This window comes from Aquarana catesbeiana, linkage group LG01, assembly GCF_042186555.1.
Source record: "Aquarana catesbeiana isolate 2022-GZ linkage group LG01, ASM4218655v1, whole genome shotgun sequence".
NCBI classification, from domain to species: domain Eukaryota; kingdom Metazoa; phylum Chordata; class Amphibia; order Anura; family Ranidae; genus Aquarana; species Aquarana catesbeiana.
Genome location: NC_133324.1, coordinates 966760006 through 966784121, shown reverse-complemented (window position 1 = coordinate 966784121; position 24116 = coordinate 966760006). Strand labels below are relative to the sequence as shown.

The 24116-nt window shown below is 46.4% G+C and overlaps 1 protein-coding gene across 3 annotated transcripts; it reads right to left on the bottom strand.

Annotated features, from left to right (window-relative positions):
* Positions 1–710: 710 nt before the first annotated feature.
* On the bottom strand, positions 711–24058 carry MYORG (myogenesis regulating glycosidase). 3 transcript variants are annotated; one of them, XM_073611963.1, is made up of 2 exons: positions 23954–24058; positions 711–4096 (listed from the first exon to the last, which is right to left on the bottom strand). In XM_073611963.1, the coding sequence occupies exon 2, from the start codon at positions 4015–4017 to the stop codon at positions 1993–1995; it is 2025 nt and encodes a 674-aa protein (XP_073468064.1). In that variant the 5' UTR covers positions 4018–4096; positions 23954–24058; the 3' UTR covers positions 711–1992. The 3 variants fall into 3 exon arrangements, with proteins under 3 accessions (XP_073468064.1, XP_073468065.1, XP_073468066.1); XM_073611964.1 differs by lacking the exon at positions 23954–24058 and adding an exon at positions 14203–14359; XM_073611965.1 differs by lacking the exon at positions 23954–24058 and adding an exon at positions 11915–11993.
* Between the last annotated feature and the right edge of the window lie 58 nt (positions 24059–24116).

Below are 24116 nucleotides of genomic sequence, written 5' to 3'. Positions count from 1 at the left end.
GGTCTCCAAAACTCCTGCTCCCTTCTGTTTGAATATGTATAGGTCTGACTCAACAGGGGGGAATTTGGGCCTCTGGTCCAAGTGATCTCTCTGCAGAAGTCCAACACACCCCTTGCTGAGTCACAGCTAGAGCTCGGCAATCACAAACGCCTGCTCCCTTCTATTTAATATGTATAGGTCTGACTTAAAGGAGGGGAATTTTGGACCTCTGGTCCAAGTGGTCTCCCTGCAGAGGTCCAACAGATACCCTGCAATATCAGCTAAAGTTCAACAATCACAAAAACTCCTGCTCCATACTGATGGAATATATATAGGTCTCACTCAATAGAGGAGGTTTTGGACCTGTGCAGGGAGACACAGAGAACAAGGCCCTTCCACGCAGCATGTTGGCAGGGGACAGGCTTTTCTACTCAGGGTTGGGCTGCTTTCTAAACGGAAGCAAACTGAACAACTTTAAAGGTTTATTTTTCACTCAAAATTCACACAACTAGATAGATATCTAGTTGTTATCTACCAATAGAAAATTGTAAGAATCTTGGGTGTAAACATTGATGAAATAAAACCTTTTCTGTGGATACACCTATAAAGGTAATTTGCTGATTTAAAATGAAAGTTCAATTGGGTTTTAAACCACTTTAATATATATATATATATATATATATATATATATATATATATATATATAAATAATTTATTAACCACCTGACACCTTTATATGGCCACGTCTAAAATAAAAAAACAAAGGGGGGGGGGATAGAAAATTTCTTAGTTCCCCTCTCTGGGTCTACAAATTTACTGATTATATCAGTCTTCAGGCAATGTGATAAAATAAAGCCAAATAGCAAAACCTACCATCTGGACCATTATCAAAAATACGCAACAGGACAATTTCTTCTTAACAAAGTTGTCTTTGTCAGTTTAGGAAACAATTATGTTCATTATGAGCCATCTCCTATACTAATGAAAAGTCTAACGCTCTCAACATAATCTTCCCAAATTGGAGCTACAACCAACCTTTATAGTCTACCACCAACTAGGGACGGATATTCAAAACATGACCTCTTCCGTAGTGTTCTGATACACCTCTGATTGACTGGAGAGCAAAACCAAAAATTGCAGCAGAAAATTTTTACAATTCCCAAGTTTGAGGAGATGAATCGTAGCAAAAGGCAATGTTTCCTGTATAGTTATAGGTTCTCCTGGCTGCCCAGGCCAGCAATCTTGCCGGCGTGGCAGATGGATTATTGTAGAGCTGTACGGCACCTCCTCGGAAAGGGGCGCCTGGTGAGCACCAGCATTAATAACAAAACAAAAAAAAGAGAAAAAAGAAAACAGCGTATATATAAAAATAGATTCCCTTTTTCACATCAAGCATTTTCTGAACTTGGCAGGACAGATAAAGTGCATCATAATTACTGTCCTCGTAAATCAATCTAAGGCAACCAAAATAACACTGGACTTTAACCCTTTATCCATGTGCCCAGCAGACCAGACTGGTTAAAAAAAAAAAAATGAGCACAATGCTTGTATTCCATGTAGTTTAATTTCCAATGTCTGAAGGAGATTGTAACCTTTTCTATGGTTAGAGTTTTCTTTCCTTGGCCATAAACACAATTAGTGAAGACGAAGATATGGTGACACCATGGCCCAGTAGTGTTAGTTGATGGAAAGTCTTTCAATATTACTAGGATTAGAGTCTTCCTTCCCTGGCCATAAACGGAATTTGTGAAGACAAAGATATGGTGACACCATGGCCCAGTAGTGTTAGTTGACGGAAAGTCTTGCAATATTACTAGGATTAGAGTCTTCCTTCCCTGGCCGTAAATGCAATTTTAGAAGACACAGAGATGTAGTGAAACCATGGCCCAATAGCGTTAGTTGACGGAAAGCCTTTCAATATCACATTAATACCCATTTGCTTTTACAATGATATGCTGGTGCTATGGCTAAGTGAGATGCTGAATTTTCTTTTACTATTACCTCCGATTATATTTAAGACACCCATGTGAAATAGGCCACTTCGTCCAAGTCTACAGGATAATCCGTCAGAAGTATGGGTGTCCTTTGATAGAGCTCTCCCTTGTAACTACGCCACTTGCCGATGGGAAGGTAGACGTCGCGCTCCTGCTTTCCCGGCTCCAGAACAGGAGCCACCATTAAGGTGTCTCCAATCAGAAACTGGGAATCAATTTTGTGGGCTCTTTCGTCATTTGGAGCAATCCACCAGATGGGTCGTATGATGGGGTCGCCAGTGTCGGTCACTTCCCCAGCAAGCTCTAACAAAAGGGGGGCCACCAGAGATTCGTGGATTCTGGTGAACTTCTGGGCAATTTCAATCACTTCCTTATCAAAGAACCAAGGAGGCACAGAGAACTGCATTGAGGGCATGAACGCAGACAACTCCAACCACCGGATATAAAGCTCTTTCATATCTTTTGAAAAATTGCCGTAGACATTTCCACCAATCATATCTGGAAGAATGAAAGGATATCCAAGCATGCTTATGGTAAGGACAGTAGGTATGAGAGACTTTAACCCAAGCTCGTAACCCCAAACAGAATCTCGATCGATGATCCTGAAGAAACATGATATGTTTTGAGACTGGTAACCAACCCTGAGCTCAGCAAGGTCATAAAACTGGTCAGCCATCTCAGTGTACCGCCTGCTGAATATGTTGGGATCCGCCAAAGGTTGAAAGGTGCTGAACTGTTTTGGGAGATAGCTGGTTTCCCCAGCATCAAACTTGAATGATGAAATTCCGTACTTTGTTCTCAGCTGTCTGAGGTTGTTCTGAAACCATTCCTTTGTGCTGGGGTTTGTGAAATCAAGTATAGCTCCAATCCCATTCCACCACTTAACCATGGCGGGCAATTGACCTGTAGGCTCCTTCACAAACAGTCCCCTCTCTATGGCAACTCCAAAGTTGGAGGAGTTATAGTTGATGAAAGGATGAATCCAAAGGGTCACTTTGAACCCATCTTCCTTTAACTTCTTAAACATAGCCGTTGCATTTGGAAACTTCACCGGATCAAAATCAAAATCACCGTAATACTTGGAGTACATATCGTCTATCTCTATGTGACTATAATTAAAGTTGTATTTCTTTATGTTCTCTGTAAAGTTAAGCAGCTTCTCCTGATCGATGTTGGTTTTATACAGCGCCCATGTTGACCATATCGGATACTTGAAGGCACTTTCTGAAGGTATCCGACTGGGCTTATTGAAGTATCTCCTCACCATGTACTTATGGATGGAGGTCACGTCTGACCCCACGCAAACTCGGTAGCTGAGTTCAGGGAATGGCGGTTTATCTGGAGGGGGTTTGTAAGGGGAATTGGTATACCTTGCTTCAAAAAAGAAAACCTTCTCTGTGCTATTCCATCCAAGGTGGAAAGGGACAGAGGCGTTAATTTTAATGGCCGTCGCATTGGATGACAGCCAGTAGCTTTCCAAGATTCCGCCAAAGCTATCTTTAAAGGTATAAACATCACCAGTAATAAACGGTTTGGGTTCTTGGTATCCGGATAATTTAATTGGCCAGTTTTGTGTACGCATCTCAGCACCTCCGTACCAGTAGGCATCATCCCAATACATGGTGTGCTGGACTGCCGTATCGGCAACAAACTCTTCCCAGCGCACCCGGTAACACATGACAGTGTCTTTATCCTTGTGGACTGTCTGAACAAAGAATTTTAGGGGTCCCTTTTCTGACCTGGAACAGGACAATATCGCCCCCTCTTTTGTGCAAGAATCTAAATCCAGAACTCCAGACTGAAAAGCCATTCTGAACACCACCCTCCCCTGGTGGTTTTGTATGATGAACCCATCCTTTTTTAGATACAGCAGCTCCGTCTTCAGCCGATCAGCTTTCCGGAGAGAGATGGAGTAATAGCACCAAGACACTATTGCACAGATCACTAGGGCGATACCCAGAAGGACAGCACCGATGAGAGGCTTCTGCTCCTTAGAAACCTTCTGTTTGACTGGCATAATGTTTTCGGGCAAGAAGGTATACATGATGGCGGATGAAGGTCACAGGTGACTATTCCTTGAAAATGGTCAGATCACTCTCAGTTCAGTTTGGGCTCCTTCATGTCTAGAAACAGAACAAAAAAAAAAGTTATTTGGAAAAGCTGGGTTTAGCCAATTTCACTTTCATTGTATGTGTGTGAGCTTTGCATAAGGATCAACCCCTGTGGACAGAGTATGTAGTGTTACCATCTGAAGCTATAGTGTCTCCACTATGATAGTCCTACTGACCATCTGCATTTTATCTGAAGCCTTTGTCCTCTCTTTCCATCCATCATGGAATGGAAATTTATAGAATGGTCTTTGACTGAAGTGTTAACAACCACTATATTGGGAGCACATTGGCGAGACGGTCCCCAGGTTCTTCCAGTTGGCCATGAGCAGCTATATAGTGGAAAATGAGACAAACAGCTACATCTACAGCCAAAATATGTCAGGATAAACAGTCTTAACGGCCAACAACTTTTGAAAAATTGTCCAGCCTGTTTTTCCAACCCAGATATTCCCATCAGAAAGCACAGCCAGCATCTGACTTAATTTTTCTAACTGCAGGTAAAGCCAAAGCCTTGATGCAGGACCGCCCGAGATTTATTTTCCCCCCAGAGCTGAGGTTTCACAGTGCTTAAAGCAAAAAATGTTTTCCCATGCAGTGGCAATCCACGGGTCAACTGCTCGTTTTTGTCTAGGTGATTTGAAAACAAACATATCTAATCCTCCTACCCAAACTGGTCCCTGTGGCTCCTGCCCCCAATCCCCCCCCCCCCAGTGTAGTGGTCTTGTGAGGCAGACCTGCTCTGGACATGAGGATGTCAGGAAAAGTCCACTGCTGGGTCATGGGGGAGCACTGTTTTCCTTAGTAGATGCAATATCACCAATGTTGGATAATATATACCAAGCCCCAAGATATCCATCTACAAAGGACACAAATGGAGTTCCCCACTAAAAGTATAACAAAAACCTCCAAGTAGATGGCTATCACCAATGTTGGATAACATAAACCCATCTACAAAAAGGACACCAATGGAGTTTCCCACTAAAAGTATAACAAAGACCTCCAAGTCCAAGTAGATGGATATCACCAATGTTGGATAATATAAAATAAGCCCCAAGATATCCATCTACAAAAGGACACCAATGGAGTTTCCCACTAAAAGTATAACAAAGACCTCCAAATCCAAGTAGATGGCTATCACCAATGTTGGATAATATAAACCAAGCCCCAAGATATCCATCTACAAAGGACACAAATGGAGTTCCCCACTAAAAGTATAACAAAAACCTCCAAGTAGATGGCTATCACCAATGTTGGATAACATAAACCCATCTACAAAAAGGACACCAATGGAGTTTCCCACTAAAAGTATAACAAAGACCTCCAAGTCCAAGTAGATGGATATCACCAATGTTGGATAATATAAAATAAGCCCCAAGATATCCATCTACAAAAGGACACCAATGGAGTTTCCCACTAAAAGTATAACAAAGACCTCCAAGTCCAAGTAGATGGCTATCACCAATGTTGGATAATATAAACCAAGCCCCAAGATATCCATCTACAAAAAAGGACACCAATGGAGTTTCCCACTAAAAGTATAACAAAAACCTTTAAGTCCAAGTAGATGGATATCACCAATGTTGTATAATATAAACCAAGCCCCAAGATATCCATCTACTTGAACTTGGAGGTTTTGTTATACTTTTAGTGGGAAACTCCACTGGTGTCCTTTGTGCTCCAACAGTTTGGAGCATTTCGTGTTTTAGGATGAATGGGCTCCTCTCCTCCAGAAATATACTGATACTGATACGATAAGTATCAAGAATTGAAACACGTTGGGGTGTATATGCATTAGTATGCTTATGTTACATATTGTGGTTTTGTCCATTTGACTATAGACTAAAATTTTAATGTATGTTTATATGCATGTTTTTTTTGTTTTGTTTTTTTTTTTTACACTTTTTAAACCTAGCATAATAAATATTTTTATTTTAATCACTGTTTTTTGCTAATATTTTTCTTATAACTAGCTGGACAAGAGTCCAAATTTTTTGGGCCAGTATGACGGTTCACCCAGTCACAGTCCAATTAGGAGACCATTGTATGAATTTCCTGCCAGGATCTTTGACCGTGATTGGAGGACAAAGGCTGCAGATGAAATGTAGATTGTCAGTATGACGACCGTAGCGGAGGTGGAGGCCGCCATATGGTACTCCGTTACACAGGAAGAGCGCCAGCTGCCTCATAATCACTTCATGGCAAGTTCAAACACAAGCTGAATAGAAGAGCAAACAACACTTATATTTATATTTATACAAAGAAAAGGTTCATTTAAAGAACACATAGAATATGATACATTACACATATACAATCATCAATGCACGCATAATCATCATAGGAAGATAAGTGTGATTAACCCCTTCCCGCCCGGCCTATTGTAAGAGGCGGGAGCTCCGGCGCGATCTGTCACTCGCTATGTGTCCACCGTAAATGGCCGATGGCAGATCATTGTGCTGGTCCGCTGCCAGTACCATGCGATCCCTGTGGCCAATCACAGCAGATCATATGATAATTGTACACAACAAATGGCTTTGGATTGTGTATTATAGTGATGAGCTCTGTGATTGGTCACAGTGATCACATGGTACAGATAGGGCCAATCACAGCCCACCTGTACCATGTGATTAGCTGTGGCCAATCACAGCTAATCACAATAGTAAACACTGAATGAGAAGTTTTCATTCAGAAAAAAAACGGTTGCTTACCGTTCACAGTTATAAGCAATCAGTGTGTAAAAAAAAGTACAGTGCTACTACAGCAACACCGTATTGCTCTGGTCACTGTATGTAAAAGAAAAAAAAAAAAAATGAAGAAAAAAAAAGAAAAAAAGAAAAAAAAAATTATTACTTTTTTTTTTTTTTTTTTTTACATACTGCGACACCACTGATGACGATGCACTGCACTATGTAAAACATTGAAAAAAAACTTTTTTTATTTCTTAATTTTCCCAAAAATTGTGACAAAAAAAAAAAAAACTCGCCATGCCTCCTACTAAATACTTTGGACTGTCTACTTTCCAAAAAGGGGTCATTTGGGAGATATTTGTACCGTCCTGGCATTTTTGGGGCCTCAAGAAATGAGATCGGCCATCAGGATTAACCCATTTTCAGATATACTGTATATCCCATAGTTTGTGAACTCTATAACTTTCTTACAGACTAAATATTATACAATGATTTGGGTTATTTACACAAAAGAATTGCAGCAGAATACATTTTGGAGTAAATTGATGAAGAAAGATTATTGGCAAAATGTTGTAACAGAAACTAAGCAAAACACTTTTTTTTCAAAATTTTCGGGTTTTTCTTTGTTTATTTAGCAAAAAATAAAAAAACCCAGGGGCGATTAAATACCACCAAAAGAAAGCTCTATTTGTGTGAACAAAATTTTATAAAAAGGACATATGGGTACAGTGTGGCATGGCCGCGCAATTGTCATTCAAAGTGTGACAGCACTGAAAATTGGCCTGGGCAGGAAGTGCCCGGTATTGAAGTGGTTAATAAACATCAAAGTCCAATAAAACTTATATCACCAACTTATTGTGCCCATGTAATATTCTGATATTCCACTCTTTATAGTAATGCAGATCAAAGAAAAAGTACCAAGCGATCCAGTTCTTCCAAGTGACTATTTATGAGTGAAGATAAGAACCAGTGCTCCACTAAGCGAGTAGCAGAGGCTCTAACCAGACTCATGTGACCACCATATAATACATGGTCAAACTGTGCTTAAAAAGGGTTAAATAATCCCGGTTCCTATGATATGCCGGCATGCTAACATCCTGGGAAATGCTCACAGGCTCATAGGTAAGAGAACACAATGAGGAAGAGACAACTCGCATAGGGTAATAAAGTTGCGTGTTTCGTCGTAGTGGACGTCATTAGGGGGAGTGGTGATGTCTACTATGACAAAACGCATTGGGAATACTCATAAATACACCAACATTATGATTTTGGATCCCAGGTCACTGTTAATTTTATCTGACCACAATGAGGGTGGGTGTGCACACCCACTGTACGGGTTGGTTTGTGTCAGGGCTAGGCTCAGCCCTTCCTTCTCTGAGCTGGCCGCTCAGCTGTCAGCTAATTGCCAGCTCCCATCTCTCTCCACAGTTACTCAGCTGTTGATAATCCTGCCTACATAAGCCGTCCAGTCCAGATGATCTCTGCCTTCGCCTTGGTAACATCACAAGAAACTATCTCCTGGGTTCCTGTTTAAAGACTGGCTTTGCTGACATCCCTTCTGGCTCCAGATCCTGCTTGCTGTTCCACTACATTGATCCCTAACTTCTGGCTTGGCTGACTATCCGTTCCGGTTACTGAACTTTGGCTATGTTTGTTCTTTTTACTTTTATTATTAAACAAGTGTGATTTAACTGTACTTCTGTCTCAGCCTGATTTCATGGTTTCTGACAGTTTGGCCCAGATTTCCCCTCTACATATGCAAGGACCTCCCACTTGCAGCCCTGATCCCAGCAATGAAGGTGTTTCTTTGCACATGTGCCGTGACTCAAATACAGTTGATGCTGTGATCCCCGGACATGTCCCCGGAACACAGAACTGACAGAACTAAGGCCAAGATGTGGGACTGTGCTGGGCAAATCCATGGTGGAGTAGCTCTGTCAAACAGGCGCAGGACTAGAGAACATCTCTCCTCCTCTATACCACAGTTGGGCAGGTGTTATGCAGTGTTACAAAAGAGAACCAGGAAAGCAGAGAATTAACAAGTTTCAAAAGGTCGACATTTCTGTACTTCCAGAAAATATAACAAAAAAAAAAAAAAAAAAAGAAAACAAATGCAGTCGCTAAAATTTAAAGCTAAACTCCGGGCGCAAAAATCTATTTAAATCTATTCATCAGTAGCCACAGAGCATAAATATCCACTTTGTGCCCTTAAAAGGTCTTTGCAAACCCAGATACTACCTTGTAAAAGCAGCAGCGACATCACTGTGCTGTGCATAGCCTCTGCAGAGAGCAGAACTATGGGAGGGGCCCATCAGGCTCCACCCTCTACAAGAAACTATAGGAGGGGGTGGAGACAAGAATAGTCACCTTGCACGACAAGAGAGAGCAGAGCTGTGGGAGGGCCCCAGAAGAGAAAGCAGAGCTGTAGGAGGAGCCCACCAGGCTCCACCTACTGCAGAAAACTATAGGAGGGGTGGAGACAAATGACCCTGCACAAGGAGAGAAAGCAAAGCTGTGGGAGTGGTCCAACAGGCTCCACCCACTGCAGAAAACTACAGGAGAGGGTGGAGCCAAAACCAGTCACCTTGCACAAGGAGAGAGAGAACAGAGCTGTGGAAGGGACCTGACCCCACCTACTACAGAAAACTACAGGAGGGGCGGAGACAAGAACAGTCACCTTGCACAATGAGAGAGAGAGCAGAGCTGTGGGAGGGACCCAGCAGGCTCCACCTACTACAGAAAACTACATGAGGGGGTGGAGACAAGACCAGTCACCCTGCACAAGGAGAGAAAGCATAGCTGTGGGAGGAGCCCAATAGGCTCCACCCACTGTAAAAAATTATAGGAGGGGGCAGGGTCAAGACCAGTCACCACCCTGCATAAGGAGAGAAAGCAAAGCTGTGGGAGTGGCCCAACAGGCTCCACCAACTGCAAAAAACTACAGGAAGGGGCGGAGACAAGACCAGTCACCATGCACAAAAAAGGAGGGGCCCAGCAGACTCCACCACCCACTGCAGAAGACTACAGGAAGGGGGCAGGGACAAGACCAGTCACCATGCACAAAGAAAGACGGACTCCACCCACTACAAAAAAACTACAGGAAGGGGCAGGGACAAGACCAGTCACCATGCACAAAAAAGGGAGGGGCCCAGCAGACTCCACCACCCACTGCAGAAGACTACAGGAAGGGGGCAGGGACAAGACCAGTCACCATGCACAAAGAAAGACGGACTCCACCCACTACAAAAAAACTACAGGAAGGGGCAGGGACAAGACCAGTCACCACGCACAAAAAAGGGAGGGGCCCAGCAAACTCCACCCACTGCAGAAATCTACAGGAAGGGAGCAGAGACAAGGCCAGCCTCCCTGCACAAGGAGAGAGAGTAGCAGCAAGTGGTCTTTATTACAGGAATATGCATAAAATATGAGTGCAGCACTAAACAAACAACAAGAAAAACTATTTTCAAAAATTTGCAAGTGAAAAAAAATTTGTAAAAAGAGAGAACTAAGGCAGAGTCCCAGTGCAAAAAATTATTTTTCAAATTGGCAAGTGAAAAATAAAGACTAAAGCAAAGTCCCAGTGCAAAAATCAATCCATATATATAAGGAAACCAAACATCCATCCATGTGTCGGTGGCAAATTATAAAAAAATCGTGAAGAATCTTTAAATAAATGTGCGTCCAGCCCCACACCTAAGTGAGTAAGTAGCCTGCTTACCAGCCATCCGTGACTCCTGAAAAGCAGTCTCACCCAGCACAGGGAAATCACTCTCCCCAAGACCATTAAAAGATGTTTTGGAACCGCAGCTAGACCGATGTCAGTATGTTTAAAAATGCAGTTTAATGAAATAAGTGGGTTACACTTATGAGATAAATGACTAGGGGCGGACTGACCATCCGGGCACTCGGGCACTGCCCAAATGCCCCATGCCACTAAGGGGCCCCATCAGGGTTGCCAGCCTCAATAAAACCCGGGACAGTATGTAAAAATCTGTGTTTTTTTAAAAATCCCAAGATTATAGCTGTCCCACCTCTCCAGTACCTTTTCAGGGTGAGTATGTGTATTCTGTGTGTGTATATTGTGTGTCTGTGTGTGTATACTGTATGTGTGTGCTTGTGTATACTGTGTGGCCCCATAATCTATTGCCTGGGGGCCGCATAATCTCCTATTGCCTGGGGGCCCCATAATCTCCTATTGCCTGGGGGCCCCATAATCTCCTATTGCACAGGGGCCCCATAATCTCCTATTGCCTGGGGGCCCCATAATCTCCTATTGCCCAGGGGCCCCATAATCTTCTCCTATTGCATGGGGGCCCCATAATCTTCTCCTATTGCATGGGGGCCCCATAATCTTCTCCTATTGCCCGGGGGCCCCATAATCTTCTCCTATTGCCCGTGGGCCCCCATAATCTTCTCCTATTGCCCGTGGGCCCAATAATCTTCTCCTATTGCCCGGGGGCCCCATAATCTTCTCCTATTGCCCGGGGGCCCCATAATCTCCTATTGCCCGGGGGCCCCATAATCTCCTATTGCCTGGGGCCCCATATTCTTCTCCTATTTCCCGGTGGCCCCATAATCTCCTATTGCCCGGGGGCCCCATAATCTTCTATTGCCCGGGGGCCCCATAATCTTCTATTGCCCGGGGGCCCCATAATCTTCTCCTATTGCCCGGGGGCCCCATAATCTTCTCCTATTGCCCGGTGGCCCCATGAGTTGTCAGTCCGCCCCTGTATATGACATATTAAAAGGCAGTAAAACTGTGGGTGGAGCCTACGACGGTGACGTCATCACGTTTTGTATTAGACTTTTTAGTGCTGGCAGCTGGTCATAGTTCACATTTCAATATCTTCGATCCTCTAGCGCAGCGTCGGCCCACCTTGGGGGTTCCTTGAACAAAACTTTAGATGTGGAAGAAATACACAAAGATCAGCGAGATTCCAGAAGAAGACACGCGACCGATGGATTTGGATGATATTTACTGATCTCCGAGTTCAGCGTTAAGGTCCTATATATTGTCCTTGGGGTATAGTCACCCTTTAAACCCGGCTGTCAGCAGATGAGCAGAACAAATGGTGAATACAATGAAGCTTTGATACAGAATAACGGAATGATAATCACATTTAGCGTGTCGGTAAAATCAACTTACAGTAAAATCAGGCCGACTCTGCCGGCTCAGAGGTAACCTCTGTAGAAGAGGGAGGGTGGCGATCACAGAGTTCCCAGGAAAACGTTGGGCATGTCTGCCAGGAAAGTCATCTGATTCTCGGCGCTCCGACAATGTGCCAGGGACAGACTATTAATACTGACACGGGGGAGGGGAGGGGGGTGCTCTCACCCTCGGAGTCTCCTCGGATACAGAGAGCTCGGTGTCACCGTGCAGAGACTGAGCACGCTCAGAACTTTCTATTGGAGATACATCAGGATGGATTCCACACATAAAAGACATCCGGAGGAGGAGATTACTTTTCAGAAAAAGTGACAGTTACTTTCTGCAGAGGCCAATCAGTTTAGAAAATGGCAGTCACATGACTAGGATAGGGATACCTGTCCAGGTGTTCTATCCTTCCATTTACGTGTGATGGGGCGTCATTAGCAATTAGCTTGCATTCACATCTGCGTACTTTCAAACGCGCGGATTTGCCACAAGTTTTGGAAACAGGCGGCAAGCGGGCATTAAAAAAAAAAGGTATGCGTTTCCAAACGCGTGGCCGTCTGCACAGAAAATGCGCGACCTAAATTGCAAGCTGCGAGGTTTTTTTGTGCATGTTTCCCCACATTCAGGAATGCACTCTAAATGGCAGCGTAAGCGCGATGCGTGCGTTGCCACGCATTTTTTGAAAAGCATGTGTTCGCATCTGAGGCGTTTCCATAAGCGCGACTCGCAACTCGTGCGCTGCTGTGCTTCGCTTTTCAAAAAGAGTGGAAACTGCACGTCACGCTTGCGTTGTGTTCGCATCTGCACGTTTCAGAACAAATGCGACAACTCCCAAAGAAAACACACTTATTGCTGTGCGGTTTCGAAAAATGCGATGGAACGCGCGAGAGTCACACTTGTGTTAGCATTTAGGCTGCATTCGCACCTGCGCGTTTCCGAGAGCGCAGCAAGTAGAGCAGAAAACGCGATTTGCTGTGCGTTTTCAAAAACGTGCGAAAATGAGCCTCAAGCTTGCATTACCATCTAAGGCTGCGTTCTCATCTGCGCATTTCCAAACTGATGGCACCAAGCACAGAAAAACGCACACTTTGCCGTGCATTTCAAAACTGCGCTGCAATGTGAGCCACTTAGACAGCATTCTTATCTGCGCATTTATGAACGCACGGCAACCTGCAAGAAAACACACTTTGCCGTGCGTTTTTAGGCAGCAAGAATGACCAGGGAGGAGAGGTGAGGATTAAAAACGAAACCACTGCTCCTTCAAAGTCACACAGGAATGCTTATCAGCAATGTCGCATGGAAGTCGCAGGGAAGGTGCTACTTTCACAAGTGTGAACCAGGGATAAAGCACTGAAGACTCACATTAAATTACATTTCAATGAGCTGAGGACAATAGGTGCTTACCTAAAGATATAGTCCACCTTCTTCAATCAATAAATACAACCATATTGATTTATTTTTTTAAAGTTTCAATTTTTTTCTTTTTTTTACATTCAATCCCACAAAGCATTGTACCACAATCAGTGGATCACAGGTGCAAAAATCCAAACCAAAAAGATTACGCCAACCCAAACCACGGATCACACTGACTCAAATCTCAGATCAAACCGACCCGAGCCACAACTCACGCCGACCCCAGCCACAACTCGCGCCGACCCGAGCCACAACTCACAGCGACCCGAGCCACAACTCACAGCGACCCGAGCCACAACTCACAGCGACCCGAGCCACAACTCACAGCGACCCGAGCCACAACTCGCACCGACCCAACAACTCACAGTGACCCGAGACAACTCACAGCGACCCGAGACACAACTCACAGCGACCCGAGACACAACTCACAGCGACCCGAGACACAACTCGCACCGACCCGAGACACAACTCGCACCGACCCGAGACACAACTCGCACCGACCCGAGACACAACTCGCACCGACCCGAGACACAACTCGCACCGACCCGAGACACAACTCGCACCGACCCGAGACACAACTCGCACCGACCCGAGACACAACTCGCACCGACCCGAGACACAACTCGCACCGACCCGAGACACAACTCGCACCGACCCGAGACACAACTCGCACCGACCCGAGACACAACTCACACCGACCCGAGACACAACTCACACCGACCCGAGACACAACTCACACCGACCCAAGCCACAAATCGCACATCGACCCAAACCCCAGACCACGCTGACCCAAACCTTGGATTATGCCAACCCAAACCACAGACAGTCACCTGAGCCGGGGACATCAGGACAGAAATGTTACTTACATCTGTTCCAGGAATAATTAGCAAGGAATGAAATCCATCAGAGAGCGGAGAGGAGCCGATAATGTACAGAGGACACAAACATCTCTGTATGTGAAGAGCACAAGATAGAGATCACATGACCGCCTGTCCTAGGGCAAAGTCCTTATCACCGGAGACATCCAGGGGGGAGGAGGACAGACTGCAGATATACACAACACACTACCCACCGAGGAGAGGCAAAGATCTGCTCAGCATATATAGGACACATATTATGTAACCACCAAGTGAGCTGTCTGAAGATTACATCTCATCTATCATATGGCTCCCCTCAGTCTTTCTTTACCAACCATGTGTTTTGCCAGACCACCACATGGCATGATGATGGACACTGGTGCAGGGCCAGGTCATCCACATGGTACAATGCTGGGCATGGGAAAGGAGTCAGATTATCTCCACAGCATGATGGTGGGCATTGGCACATAGTTAGATTATTCCCACGGCATCATGGTGGGCATTGGCACAGAGCTAGATTATCCCCATGGCATGACGGTGGGCATTGGTGCAGAGCCAGATCATCCACGTGGTACAATGGTGGGCACTGGCGTGGAGACAAAGGAACACACGGTAGGAAAGTAGGCACTGCTGTAGAGCCAGACCATCACATGGTATGATGGTGGTCTCTGGTTTAAAGGTCAGATTATCTATATAGTACGATGGTGGGCAATGGCACTGAGCTAGATCTCCACAGTAGAATGGTGGGCACCGGGCAGAGATTGATCACCATGTGGTACAATGTTGGGCACCGGCAGAGTCAGATCACCATATGGTATGGAGATGGCCACTAGTGTAGAGCTAGATCTCCACATAATTTTATGGGCAATGGCACAGAGTCAGATCACCACATGGTACACTGATGGGCACTGGCACAGTGCTAGATCATCCACATGGTATGATAGTGGGCACTGGTGCAGGACCAGATCATCCACATAGTACAATGGCGGGAACTGGCGTAGGGCCAGATCACCACATGGTACAAGAGCGAGCACTGATGCAGGCTTAGATCATCACATAGTACGATGGTGGGCACCGGCACAAACCCAGATCATCACATGGCACGGTGGGCACTGGCACGGAGTGAGATCATCACATGGTACGATGATGGGCACCAGCACAGAGTCAGATTATTGCATGGTATGATTGTGAGCACTGATGCAGGACCAGATCATCACACTGTATGATGGTAGGAACTGGCACAAAGTCAGATCACATGGTACAATGGTGGGCACTGATGCAGGACTAGATTATCACATGGTACGATGGTGGGAACTGGCACAGAGCCAAATCATCACATGGCACGATGGTGGGCACTGGCACAAAGCCAAATCATCACATGGTATGATGGTAGACACCTGCACAGAGCCAGACCATCACATGGCAGGATGGTGGGCACCGGAACAAAGCCAGATCATCACATGGTATGATGGAGGGCACCAGCACAGAGCATCACATGGTACAGTGGGCACTGGCACAAAGCCAGATCATCACATGGTACGATGGTGGGCACTGGCACAAAGCCAAATCATCACATGGTATGATGGTAGACACTGGCACACAGCCAGATCATCACATGGCACAGTGGGAACTGGCACAGAGCCAGACCATAACATGGCACAGTGGGCACTGGCACAGAGCCAGACCATCACATGGCAGGATGGTGGGCGCTGGAACAAAGCCAGATCATCACATGGTATGATGGAGGGCACCAGCACAGAGCCAGTTAATCACATTGTACAGTGGGCACTGGCACAAAGCCAGATCGTCACATCGTACAATGGTGGGCACTGGCACAGAGCCAGATCATCACATGATACAATGGAGGGCACCGGCACAGAGCCAGATCATCACATGGTACAATGGAGGGCACCAGCACAGAGCCAGGTCATCACATGGTACAATGGAGGGCACCAGCACAGAGCCAGATCATCACATGGTACAGTGGGCACTGGCACAGAGCCAGATCATCACATGGTACAGTGGGCACCGGCACAGAGCCAGATCATCACATGGTACAGTGGGCACCGGCACAGAGCCAGATCATCACATGGTACAGTGGGCACCGGCACAGAGCCAGATCATCACATGGTACAGTGGGCACCGGCACAGAGCCAGATCATCACATGGTACAGTGGGCACCGGCACAGAGCCAGATCATCACATGGTACAGTGGGCACTGGCACAGAGCCAGATCATCACATGGTACAGTGGGCACCGGCACAGAGCCAGATCATCACATGGTACAGTGGGCACTGGCACAGAGCCAGATCATCACATGGTACAGTGGGCACCGGCACAGAGCCAGATCATCACATGGCTTAGCTCTACATGGCCCTGATACTACACAGATGACACCAGTATGAGCTGCTCCTACCACTATGACCTGATCACACCATAGTACTGAGATAACACAGGTTAATGCACACATTGCTGCAATGCATGTTACTATGTGTGTGAGGTGGTTCCAGTCATCGTGAAAGAACCTCTAAGCAACGTAATGATAGACGTGACTTCCTCAGTGCAAAGCACAAAAACCAACAACATGATAAACATTACATAACACAGCGCTGTGATTGGGTCCCGGAGAAGAGCCCGCAGGACAGCACTGGTTTTACTTCTCCTAGAAAAAGCAGAACATGGGAAAGAGCTGACTTCCAATATGAACACATGACAGTCCAATCTATACATTGTATCCGTGTCATCACATGACAGTCCAGTCTATACATTCTATACGTGTCATCACATGACCGTCCAGTCTATACATTCTATCCGTGTCATCACATGACCGTCCAGTCTATACATTCTATCCGTGTCATCACATGACCGTCCAGTCTATACATTATATACGTGTCATCACATGACCGTCCAGTCTATACATTGTATACGTGTCATCACATGACCGTCCAGTCTATACATTGTATACGTGTCATCACATGACCGTCCAGTCTATACATTGTATCCGTGTCATCACATGACCGTCCAGTCTATAATTATATACATGTCATCACATGACCGTCCAGTCTATAATTATATACGTGTCATCACATGACCATCCAGTCTATACATTATATACGTGTCATCACATGACCGTCCAGTCTATACATTATATACGTGTCATCACATGACCGTCCAGTCTATACATTATATACGTGTCATCACATGACCGTCCAGTCTATAATTATATACGTGTCATCACATGACCGTCCAGTCTATACATTATATCCGTGTCATCACATGACCATCCAGTCTATACATTATATACGTGTCATCACATGACCGTCCAGTCTATAATTATATACATGTCATCACATGACCGTCCAGTCTATAATTATATACGTGTCATCACATGACCGTCCAGTCTATACATTATATCCGTTTCATCACATGACCGTCCAGTCTACACACTGTATCTGTGTCATCACATGACCCTCCAGTCTATACATTGTATCCGTGTCATCACATGACCCTCCAGTCTATACATTGTATCCGTGTCATCACATGACCCTCCAGTCTATACATTGTATCTGTGTCATCACATGACCGTCCAGTCTATACATTGTATCCGTGTCATCACATGACCCTCCAGTCTATACATTGTATCCGTGTCATCACATGACCCTCCAGTCTATACATTGTATCCGTGTCATCACATGACCCTCCAGTCTATACATTGTATCCGTGTCATCACATAACCCTCCAGTCTATACATTGTATCTGTGTCATCACATGACCGTCCAGTCTATACATTGTATCCGTGTCATCACATGACCCTCCAGTCTATACATTGTATCCTTGTCATCACATGACCGTCCAGTCTATACATTATATACGTGTCATCAAATGACCGTCCAGTCTATACATTGTATCCGTGTCATCACATGACCCTCCAGTCTATACATTGTATCCGTGTCATCACATGACCGTCCAGTCTATACATTATATACGTGTCATCACATGACCGTCCAGTCTATACATTATATACGTGTCATCACATGACCGTCCAGTCTATAATTATGTACGTGTCATCATATGACCGTCCAGTCTATACATTGTATCCGTGTCATCACATGACCGCCAGTCTATACATTGTATCCGTGTCATCACATGACCGTCCAGTCTATACATTATATACGTGTCATCACATGACCGTCTAGTCTATACATTATATATGTGTCATCTTGCACATGACTAAGATAGGGATACCTGTCCAGGTGTTCTATCCTTCCATTTATGTGTGATGGGAGCCCACGTGATGGGGCGTCATTAGCAATTAGTTTGCATTCACATCTGCATATTTTCAAACATGCGGCTTTGCCACAAGTTTCGGAAACACGTGGCAAGCAGGCATAAAAAAAAAAAAAAAAAAAAAAAAGTTATGCGTTTCCAAACGCGAGGCCGCCTGCACAGAAAATGCGCGACCTAAATTGCAAGCTGCCTTTTTTTTTTTGGGCGGGGTTCCCCACATTCTGACAAGCACAGATGGAAATGCAGCCTAAATGGCAGCGTAAGCGCGTTGCCACACATTTTTTGAAAAGCATGCACCTGCACGTTTCCAAAAGCGCGACTCAAGGCGTGCGCTGCTGTGCTTCGCGTTTCAAAAAGTGTGGAAACCGCACGTCACGCTTGCGTTGCATTCGCATCTGCATGTTTCAGAACATGCAAAAATTTGCGCAGAAAACGCACTCTTTGCTGTGCGGTTTCGAAAAATGCGATGAAACGCGTGAGAGTCACGCTTGTGTTAGCATTTAGGTTGCATTCGCACCAGCGCGTTTCCAAGAGCGCAGCAACTAGAGCAGAAAACGCAATTTGCTGTGCGTTTTCAAAAACGTGCGGAAATGAGCCTCAAGCTTGCATTACCATTTAATGCTACGTTCTCATCTGCGCATTTCCAAACTGAAGGCAGCAAGCACACTTTGCCGTGCATTTCAAAACTGCGATGCAATATAAGCCACTTAGACTGCATTCTTATCTGCGCACAGCAACCTGCAAGAAAACACACTTTGCCGTGCATTTTTTAGAAAACTCGCAGCAATGTGCGTCACACTTCAATTACCGTGTAGATTGTAGTCCGATTTGTGCATTTGCAAAAGTGAGCAGGGGCGCCGCCCCCCCCCATCCATGCATCTACATACAGGGCGCCAGACGCATGGATTCCAATGCAGGGTGGTTGTTTTTTTTTTTTTTAAGCACGTGAATAGAGTCAGAGGCTCTAACAGGCTTCAAAAAAGGGTGGGCTTGGGGTACAACCATTTTCCGATTGGCCGAAAGGAGACGCTACCCTATTGGCCAAGGGAGGAAGAGGGAGGAGACACACAGCGAGGAGACCGCCAGGATGTCGAGGAGGAAGGGGAAGCCGGCTGCCCTTCGCCCGGAGGGAAGCGCTGTCTGTGCACTGCTTGCCATCGCCAACCCCCCCAAGAAAATATACCACCGGCCGCCCCACTGCATGTGATATTTCACAACTGGGGCATTTATTGCTCGTAGGGCAGCACATTCAAATGCAAGGGGGCTGCCCTCTGTGCGACGCACGTGAAAAACGGGCAGAAACTCGTAAGCGGAACACGCGTTTTCGCTACGCTCGGGTCTGAGTGGAATGTGCTTGGGAGGAAATTTTTAGGCAGCAAGAATGACCAGGGAGGAGAGGTGAGGGTTAAAAACGAAGCCACTGCTTCTTCAAAGTCGCACTGGAATGCTTATCAGCAATGTCGCATGGAAGTTACATGGAAGGTGCTACTTTCACAAGTGTGAACCAGGGATATAGCACTGAAGACTCACATTAATTACATTTCAATGAGCTTAGGACAATAGGTGCTTACCTAAAGATATAGTCCACCTTCTTCAATCAATAAATACAACCATATTGATTTATTTTTTTTAAATTGCAATTTTTTCTTTTTTTGCATTCGATCCTGCAAAGCATTGTACCACAATCAGTGGATCACAGGTGCAAAAAAGGATCCAAACCAAAAAGATTACGCCAGCCCAAACCACGGATCACACTGACTCAAATCTCGGATCAAACCGACCCCAGCCGCAACTCACGCCGAGCCCAGCCGCAACTCACGCCGAGCCCAGCCGCAACTCGCGCCGAGCCCAGCCGCAACTCGCGCCGAGCCCAGCCGCAACTCGCGCCGAGCCCAGCCGCAACTCGCGCCGAGCCCAGCCGCAACTCGCGCCGAGCCCAGCCCACATGGTACAGTGGGCACCGGCACAGAACCAGATCATCACATGGTACAGTGGGCACCGGCACAGAACCAGATCATCACATGGTACAGTGGGCACCGGCACAGAGCCAGATCATCACATGGCTTAGCTCTACATGGCCCGGATACTACACAGATGACACCAGTATGAGCTGCTCCTACCACTATGACCCGATCACACCATAGTACTGAGATAACACAGGTTAATGCACACATTGCTGCAATGCATGTTACTATGTGTGTGAGGTGGTTCCAGTCATCGTGAAAGAACCTCTAAGCAACGTAATGATAGACGTGACTTCCTCAGTGCAAAGCACAAAAACCAACAACATGATAAACATTACATAACACAGCGCTGTGATTGGGTCCCGGAGAAGAGCCCGCAGGACAGCACTGATTTTACTTCTCCTAGAAAAAGCAGAACATAGGAAAGAGCTGACTTCCAATATGAACACATGACCGTCCAATCTATACATTGTATCCATGTCATCACATGACCGTCCAATCTATACGTGTCATCACATGACCGTCCAGTCTATACATTCTATCCGTGTCATCACATGACCGTCCAGTCTATACATTCTATCCGTGTCATCACATGACCGTCCAGTCTATACATTCTATCCGTGTCATCACATGACCGTCCAGTCTATACATTCTATCTGTGTCATCACATGACCGTCCAGTCTATACACTGTATCCGTGTCATCACATGACCCTCCAGTCTATAAATTGTATCCGCCGAGCCCAGCCACAACTCGCGCCGAGCCCAGCCACAACTCGCGCCGACCCGAGCCACAACTCGCGCCGAGCCCAGCCACAACTCGCGCCGAGCCCAGCCACAACTCGCGCCGAGCCCAGCCACAACTCGCGCCGAGCCCAGCCACAACTCGCGCCGTGCCCAGCCACAACTCGCGCCGTGCCCAGCCACAACTCGCGCCGACCCGAGCCACAACTCGCGCCGAGCCCAGCCACAACTCGCGCCGAGCCCAGCCACAACTCGCGCCGAGCCCAGCCACAACTCGCGCCGAGCCCAGCCACAACTCGCGCCGAGCCCAGCCACAACTCGCGCCGAGCCCAGCCACAACTCGCGCCGAGCCCAGCCACAACTCGCGCCGAGCCCAGCCACAACTCGCGCCGAGCCCAGCCACAACTCGCGCCGAGCCGAGCCACAACTCGCGCCGACCCGAGCCACAACTCGCGCCGAGCCCAGCCACAACTCACTCGGAGCCAAGCCACAACTCGCGCCGAGCCACAACTCACAGCGACCCGAGCCACAACTCTCACAGCGAACCGAGCCACAACTCTCACAGCGAACCGAGCCACAACTCTCACAGCGAACCGAGCCACAACTCTCACAGCGAACCGAGCCACAACTCTCACAGCGAACCGAGCCACAACTCTCACAGCGAACCGAGTCACAACTCACACCGACCCAAGCCACAAATCGCACATCGACCCAAACCCCAGATCACGCTGACCCAAACCTCGGATTACGCCAACCCAAACCACAGACAGTCACCTGAGCCGGGGACATCAGGACAGAAACGTTACTTACATCTGTTCCAGGAATAATTAGCAAGGAATGAAATCCATCAGAGAGCGGAGAGGAGCCGATAATGTACAGAGGACACAAACATCTCTGTATGTGAAGAGCACAAGATAGAGATCACATGACCGCCTGTCCTAGGGCAAAGTGCTTATGAGGAGGACAGACTGCAGATATACACAACACACTACCCACTGAGGAGAGGCAAAGATCTGCTCAGCATATATAGGACACATATTATGTAACCAGCAAGTGAGCTGTCTGAAGATTACATCTCATCTATCATATGGCTCCCCTCAGTCTTTCCTTACCAACCATGTGTTTTGCCAGACCACCACATGGCATGATGATGGACACTGGTGCAGGGCCAGGTCATCCACATGGTACAATGCTGGGCATGGGAAAAGAGTCAGATTATCTCCACAGCATGATGGTGAGCATTGGCACAGAGCTAGATTTTCCCCATGGCATGACGGTGGGCATTGGTGCAGAGACAGATCATCCACGTGGTACAACGGTGGGCACTGGCGTGGAGACAAAGGAACACACGGTAGGAAAGTAGGTACTGGTGTAGAGCCAGACCATCACATGGTATGATGGTGGGCTCTGGTTTAAAGGTCAGATTATCTATATAGTACGATGGTGGGCAATGGCACTGAGCTAGATCTCCACAGTACAATGATGGGCACCGGACAGAGATTGATCACCATGTGGTACAATGTTTGGTACCGGCAGAGCCAGATCACCATATGGTATGGAGATGGCCACTAGTGTAGAGCTAGATCTCCACATAATTTTATGGGCAATGGCACAGAGGCAGATCACCACATGGTACACTGATGGGCACTGGCACAGTGCTAGATCATCCACATGGTATGATAGTGGGCACTGGTGCAGGACCAAATCATCCACATAGTACAATGGCGGGAACTGGCGTAGGGCCAAATCACCACATGGTACAAGGGCGAGCACTGATGCAGGCTTAGATCATCACATAGTACGATGGTGGGCACCGGCACAAACCCAGATCATTACATGGCATGGTGGGCACTGACACGGAGCCAGATTATCACATGGTACGATGATGGGCACGAGCACAGAGTCAGATTATTGCATGGTATGATTGTGAGCACTGATGCAGGACCAGATCATCACACTGTATGATGGTAGGAACTGGCACAAAGTCAGATCACTTGGTACAATGGTGGGCACTGATGCAGGACTAGATTATCACATGGTACGATGGTGGGAACTGGCACAAAGTCAAATCATCACATGGCAGGATGGAGGGCACCAGCACAGAGCCAGATCATCACATGGTACAGTGGGCACCGGAACAGAGCCAGATCATCACATGACCGTCCAGTCTATACATTATATCCGTGTCATCACATGACCGTCCAGTGTGTACATCTCTAAATGTGTCTGTGATCAATGTATACAGATCTATATGGAGGAATCTTGTATACAATGTATGTCTGTGTATGGAATACATAGTTGGTAAGGATGAATAAAGACACCGGTCCATCCAGTTCAACCTGTGTGAGTACATGGAGCTTGTACATAATGTTTTGGTGTATGGAGATTGTACACAATGTATCTGTCTGTGTGAAGATTGTATACAATGTATCTGTCTGTGTGGAGATTGTACACAATGTATCTGTCTGTGTGGAGATTGTACACAATGTATCTGTCTGTGTGGAGATTGTACACAATGTATCTGTCTGTGTGAAGATTGTATACAATGTATCTGTCTGTGTGAAGATTGTATACAATGTATCTGTCTGTGTGAAGATTGTATACAATGTATCTGTCTGTGTGGAGATTGTATACAATGTATTTGTCTGTATGAAGATTGTATACAATGTATTGCTCTCTACAGATCATGTAAACAATGTATCTGTCTGTATGAAGATTGTATACAATGTATCTGTTGATCACACACAGCCCCCCACATATCACTGACCTGTGTCTGGGGGCTCCCAGGGGCCACACTCTGCAGCCTCTCTGCTCCTCTCTGCAGCCTGAGATCCAGGAAGTTCCTCTCGGCTGCTGATTGGCTGGGGGTTGTGGAGCCCAGAGCATTGTGGGAAATGTAGTTCTCTGTAGTCACATGCTCACACACAGCT

What these genes read in the sequence shown, in the direction of transcription:
- MYORG (XM_073611963.1), bottom strand. Translation starts at nt 4,017, where the DNA reads ATGTATACCTTCTTGCCCGAAAACATTATGCCAGTCAAACAGAAGGTT.